The sequence below is a fragment of the Pteropus alecto genome, unplaced genomic scaffold, assembly GCF_000325575.1.
Source record: "Pteropus alecto unplaced genomic scaffold, ASM32557v1 scaffold72, whole genome shotgun sequence".
Taxonomy (NCBI): Eukaryota; Metazoa; Chordata; class Mammalia; order Chiroptera; family Pteropodidae; genus Pteropus; species Pteropus alecto.
In genome coordinates, this window is record NW_006436811.1 from 10,068,351 (window position 1) to 10,075,443 (window position 7,093).

The 7,093-nt window shown below is 32.1% G+C and overlaps 1 protein-coding gene across 1 annotated transcript in view; it reads right to left on the bottom strand.

Annotated features, from left to right (window-relative positions):
* The window catches only part of MYCBP2 (MYC binding protein 2, E3 ubiquitin protein ligase), a 236,802-nt gene that overhangs the window by 92,922 nt on the left and 136,787 nt on the right, over positions 1-7,093 (bottom strand). The window contains 3 exon segments of the mRNA XM_015590881.2: positions 1,900-1,987; positions 2,668-2,786; positions 3,827-4,052. Of these exon segments, the coding sequence (XP_015446367.1) occupies positions 1,900-1,987; positions 2,668-2,786; positions 3,827-4,052 (433 nt within the window).

A 7,093-nucleotide genomic window follows, 5' to 3' on the forward strand; every position in this document is an offset into this window, starting at 1 on the left:
TTATACTATATTTATGCATATAAATGTAAAATTTTTGTAAAAAATAAGGAAACTGGTTATTCAGAATCTGAGCCATTTTATTTTGGTTATCATATAGAAGAGCTATACCTTTCCTAAGTGGCAGGAAAACCTAAGGTAGTGACTATATCCTCTAGCTATTTTCTCCTTTATGGCTTAATACAGAACACATTTTATTTATTAAATTTTCTTGGATAGCTTAATTTATAAAATATCATTTCTAAAGTAATACATGTTCAAAGGGAAATATTCAAATTATACTGAAGGACAGAATAAATACTTCTGCCACCACTCCCCACCCAAACATAAAGTGTCAACAATTTCTTATGTATTGTTCTAGAAACTTTGTGTACAAATAATAAATGTGTGTGTATGTCAACATAATGCACATATGTGAACATACATATATATTTATACATAAGATAATGTTTGTAAAAATGGGGCCCACTTCTGCAACTTGTTTTTCTCAGTTAATATATTTTGGACATCTTTTAGGGTCGTGACATTGAGGGCTAATTGTTTTGTTGTTTTTAAACAGTTACATACATTCCCACTGTACGGATATACTATTACTTCTTTAACCAGTTTCCAACTGATAGGCATTCTGGTTACTTCTCATTTTTACAATCATAAGCATTGTTATATTAATCTATCTTACAACATATATTTTTTGAGCACTTGTGCAAGTATGTATAAAAATTGCTACATCAAGAAGTATATGAATATAAAATTTGAAGTTATTGACACATTTCCTTCAAAGAGGTTGTACTAATTTTCCTATACAATTAGAATAGAAGATGTCTCCTTTTCTCATATATGTCAACATTAAGCAAGAGCGAGGGAACTAGGAAAGACAAAAGGTAGCAGGAGGAAGAAAGAGAATAAAAAAGAACAGGAGAGAAAGAGAGATGGGAAGAAAGAAAGGATCAAGTGAGAAGGGTAGTCTCAAAGGGAAGAGATATAGATAAACTTTCAGGGGTGAGCATTGGGGAAATATAAACATAATGCTTTTTATTACCAAATACTGTGGAAATAAAATGTTAAACTATAGTTACATGTCATAAAATTGGTAAACATTTTTAAATTTATTTTCTTCTTTGCTATCTTGATTATGAATTCTTACATATCACACCACTCTGCATCTCAAAAAGAAACCGTTTCTGCCACTGCCTCATTCCTCTGTTCTGCTTCACATGAAAACTCCTCCAGATACCTTTTATCAACCTGACTCTCCTTCCTGACTTTCCATTCAAAATCCCATGAATACCCACTCTCCTGGTTTCACTTCTGCCTCGCTGGCTGCTGCTCCATCACAGTCTTTTTCCAGTTTTTTCCTCCTATTTTGTCCACTTTGAAATTTTGGCAAGCCCTAGCTTTGATCCTGGGCTCTTCTCTTTCTCATTTGCATTCTCTTCCTAGCTCATCTTTCATATGGTCTTGTGTGTTTAAATATCAATTATGTTCAAATAACATTTCTCTTGACTCGTTCCCTGAGCTTCAGACAATGAGTTCAAGTTTTCTACTTGGTATGTCCACTAGAATATTTAAAAAATATCTCAAACCTTTGGTTTAATACTATAGATTTGGTGCTTAACCCAAATAAATGCCTGGCACATAGCATGTATATGAATAAAGAAGAGTGTTTGTGTGCATGCGTACGTGTGAACACAAAAGACTTGAAGATACTCTTCAGTCTCCAAAAATCCCAAACTACCAGGATATTAAGCAGCTATTGCTCATGAGTGTATGTGACTATGGAATTCATTTTGCTAACCTATTTTTTAAAAGTAATATATAATAAAGGTACTATAATAAACGTACTCTATTCTTAAATTTCTTTTAAAAATCGTAAACAAACACCTAGTATTTGCCCAGACTCACCAATAGGAAGTGCTAGGTCCTTTTTCATCAAAGCTGCTGCACAAACCCCACCAAGATTGGCTAATTCTTTTTCCAAATGAATGACTCCCTGTATAATTGCAAAAACATATTAATTGCTTTAAAAAATGTTTGGAAGATAATGTGGATTATCAACAAATGTGACTTGCATTCAACTAAAACTTTTGAAACTAGAAGAAAGCATAGTTAAATTAAGAGTGGAAGAGATTTGGGAGGATCACTCTATAAATTATACAAATGTCTAATCGCTATGCTGTATACTTGAAACTAATATTTAAAAAAAAAAAAAGTGGAAGAGACTTAATATTATGTCTCATGCTGGTTGTAAGGTTCGAGCCCCCAGGTACACTGTCCAAAGAATTTTTCATTCATTTCTTTGAGGAGACATGATTATTTTTTCCCTTGATTTTGCTTTTGTTGTATGATTTGAAACACTCAGAAGAGATATTAAGTTGGTCCCACTGTGAAATCAGGTTCTATTATTTATTTAGAAAGGTACAGCGACCTGTGCATGGTTGGAACTAGGTCTTCAAAGCCTGGGTCATATTGCACAGACTCCATTCTCTTCATATGTTAAAAGTAGCAAAAACAGACGACTGTACACAATTAAAGTACAAAATATTTTAAATTAAATACTCTAGCTTAAAATAAATTTGGCTCTTAAGTAAAGAAAGCAAATAAATTTAAGTCAATAGTAGCCCTTAGAAACACAATCTTCCTTAACAGAATGAGAGGATAATTCATTCTTACCTCATCAGGTCCAGGGCTAAACTCATATCCAATTGCAAAGCATTTGAAACCATAGAAAGAAGCTTTGTCATCTTTCACATAATCTGATGCAGTTTCCAATGAGAAAAGGGCCTCATTTCCTAAGGAAAAAACCAAACATAGAATTCAAAATCTTGAAACGACTTTATGTTTTATCTAAGTCAAGATAGGTAGCAATACAAATCAAATATTAAAAAAACCTAGCCTTTGCGGGGAGGGTTCCTGTATCTACTTTAACAAAACTGTGCTAGAAACAATGGAACCATCCCAAATGGACTGTCTTTTTTTTTCTTTATGATCAAATTCTCCTAAATAAAATGTCCTACCTTTAACTTACATGAGCAATCAATTTTCAATTTTCTGTCAATTACTGAAGTGACCTAGGTTAGCCTTTTCTGTTTCAGAGCAAGCAATCCTTTACCCTGGCGTTTGGCTTTGTCTGATCTCTTCACAAATAAACAAAGCAGGATGACTGGAAGAAAAACTTTCTGAATTCAAACTGGCTATTAGTTTAGGGGATCACAAGTGTAGTTATGGTTAATTGCTTGAAAACAGAACACTCTACATACAGTTTTAAATACTTAAACTTTTTTTAAAGGAAAATACCAGGAGCAGCAATAAAAGTGCAGTGTGTCTCTGTCTCTGTCTCTCTGTGTCTGTGTGTCTGTTTCTCTATCTCTCATGCACGTATGCACACATCCTCAAGCCTGACTGAAAACAGTAGTTTTAAACAACAACCCAGTAGGTTAGGTGGTTCATCAATTCTCTTGAAAGGAAGGAATCCTTAGCAAGGTCTCAAAATTTAGAACTTACTGGGAAAATAAAAGATCTAATACAGTTTTTCTATAATTTGGTCCCAACTATACAGACAGCCACTCCTGAATATTAACTCTCTACTTTGGTCAAGCTACTCTTTTTTTACAAGCTCCTCGAAATATTCTCTCTTCTAAAAGTCGGTCACGAGACACCGCCCCTTGCCCAGAAAGTATTCTTTACTTCTCACCTGCAACCCAGATACACAGTAGGTCTTAAAGAAATCCTTCTAAAACTTAAACATTTTCAACGATGTATTCCTACTAAATATAAGTATCATAAATGCATATATTTTACAATATAAAACAGAAGAGAAAAAATTACTTACCTGGTAACACTAAAACCATAGTAGGCCAACCAGAAGATCCAGAAAATTTCTTTAATTCTATCCAGGAATTAAGATTTTCATGAATAGATGTCAATTTTGGTCCATATCCTGAATTTTGAAGAGTTCTGACAGGAATCAACAAACGAAGGACATCTTCTGACTGTGCAGTACCACACTGAGGGTCAAACTCGATTGTCATCCACCGTACACATTCTGGAAATGTTACCTGAGGTCACCAGGCAAGAGGACACTTGCATTTGTTAAGAAGAATTAGATTTTTACTTTTTGTCTGTCTTAGAAACCGAAAGAACATCATTTTGCAAAGATGAGGCTTTCGACATATTTATAAAATAAGTTTTAACTAAGGAACTACGAGTCATTTAAATATGATCAGAAATCAGGGTATTAATGTCCAACATCATCTGTTCCTATACCCCACTTGCAATATCTACTGCTTTCTATCTAATATTTAGTTGATATTGCATTAAAAATATTTGTAAGTACACATTTATATCATTGGAACAAATACTACAAAGCTGCTTAATTTCCATAAACATTTAGCTATCTGATTTTCTTGTGGAAAAGTTCACTATATAGTAAATTTTCCATTTCGGTAAGTATACAATTAAGGAATATATAGGTAGGTGACTTAAAACATAATTTAATAGGTAAAATATAAAGATATATTGATGGAAAGTTAATAAATGACTAAAATATAAAGTTTTAGTAACTTTTAGGTTATCTACCATTCATAGTATCTGTTACAAATGCTTCTTTTCATTAGCAAAAAAACTTCACATGAAAATCAAAATAAACATACACACACATACATGAAAAAAACCTAGATTTTTGTTTTTCTAACCTGAAGTTTTATTGTATATGAGTTTATGATGTCATATAATTACATGTATCTTTAAGGTCATTTTTAAGCTTCTGTCACCATCATCACAGAGCAAATTCTGTCATGGTAGGCAAATAAGAGTTAAGCAGGTCCTTGTCAAATAGTAAACTACGAATTGGTTGTAGGCTATGATATGAACCTTTAGAAATTTATTAAGTATGATATTAATCTAAAAAATTATCTAGGATGAAGACAAACATTTTTAGTAACGAATATTTAAAATTCTCCATTTAAATGAAAAGTTCATTCAACCTTGTTCATAATAACACAAGTATAAATTAACACTAAACTGATAAAGTAATCAGGGGGATCATTTCATAAACTATATAAATGTCTAACCAATGTACTACATACTTGAAAGTAATAATAAAACAAAATAAGATGCTTTAAAAAAAAATCTAAATTGAGATACCATTTCTCCTATTAGATTGGCAAATGGCCCAAAATGTCACCACATATTCTGCTGGGGAAGCTGTGAGAAAACAAACGCTCTCATTCACTGTTGGTGAAGATACAAAATGGTATCATTTCTATGGAGGGAATTTGTCAACATCTAGTAAAACTACATATGCCTTACCCTCTGAATCAGCAATCCCAGACCTATGAAGCACCAGGCTCCTCATTCTATATTTGTTTAACTAGCAATCTCACTTGTAGGAATTTACTTTGAATATATGCTTCCAACAATAAGAAAAAAAAAAAAAAAAAAACCTGACCAAACATATGCACAGTTATTCATTAAATTAAAAAAAAAAATTGTAAAATACTGAAAGCACCCTAAATGCTCACACACACAAAATTGACTGGATAGAGTATGATATACCTTCACTGTGGAGTACTATGCAGTTGTAAAAAGAAAAAAAATGAGGATTACTTCTTTAAACGGATATGGAGAGATTTCTATATACATTGTTAAATTTAAGAAGCAAAGTACAAAATAGTACAGTGTACTACCTTTTCTAAATAAAGGAAAATAAGACTACCTCCCCTGCTCTCTTCTCTATCTACCTATCTCTCTCTCTTTCCTCCCTGATTTTTTCAAAAAGGAACAGAGGAAGGATATGCCAGGATACTTATGGAGTAAGTGAGAAGCAGAAAAGGAAAAGGGAATGAACTTATAATTCTAAATATATTATTCTATATAATTTTATTTGTGGAACCATGTTAATATTTTACATATTTAAAAAGATTAAATCAAGGAGGACAGGGAAAAAACTCACAAAATTGAGTACAAATAAACAAATTAAGTCTAACTTTATATTGAAGTTATATATACACATATACACAAAAAGAATTATTCTAACTTTTGAATATTGTACTTAGATTATATAATGTTAGGGAGATTTATTTTAAAGACAAATATGCAAAAAGTCATTAATTTTACTTAATAGTTTTATTATTAATAGTGACATATATTAATAAAATAGATGTTGATTGGAACTACTAAGGAGTGCTCAAAAACTAATGAAAACACAGTAAAAGGACATAAAATCCAACTTGAATGAACTTTCACTTGCCAAAGCAAAATTTGAGCATCAAAATGAATAATGACAGCAAAGGATTATAACATTAAGCAAAATAAGAATCCTTAAGTCCATATTAACATAAGCACATACAATAAATGAATAATTTTTTTAAAGTAGAAGGGATGGGAAAACCCTCCTTCATAATAGAACACCAGCTGAAAGCATAACAGAATTAGAAAGTCACCATTTTGCTACCACTATAGTAATAACTGATTTGGGTAACAATAACCAATGGATGCTAAAACAACTGGGTGAAAATTTGTTGAGGAACAGTATTTTTTACATAGTCTCTAGATGTCTACCCATAGACATTTTCAAAGGAAAGAAAAGATGCTTTTTTTGGTGGAGATATTTACCAGCTATCACCTTAATCAAGTGACTAAGTGCCTCCGGATGAAATTTACTGAGGAGGATACAACACCACTCATGTGTTGCTGCCCACAGTGTGAAACCTGAGTCTAAGCATTAGGAAATGACCAATCAAATCCAAATAAAAGGATATTTTTACAAAACCACTGATTGTATTCTTCAAAAATTCCCATGTCATAAAAGAGCAAGAAAGGCCGAGGAACTGTTTCAGATTAAGGGAGATAAGAGACCTGAAAAGTAAATCTAAAAATCTAATGTATGAGTCTGATTGTTTCCCAGAACTGGGTTTTAAAATATGCTATAAGAGCCACTTTTGGGACAACTTGCAAACTGGTTAGCTTATAACATAATATACTACTACTACTTTTTAAGATAATAATAATACATCGATGTTATTTTATACTCCCTAAATTTGATCACTGTATTGTGGTTATACAGAAAACTTCATTGTTCTTAGGAGGAGTTGGGATT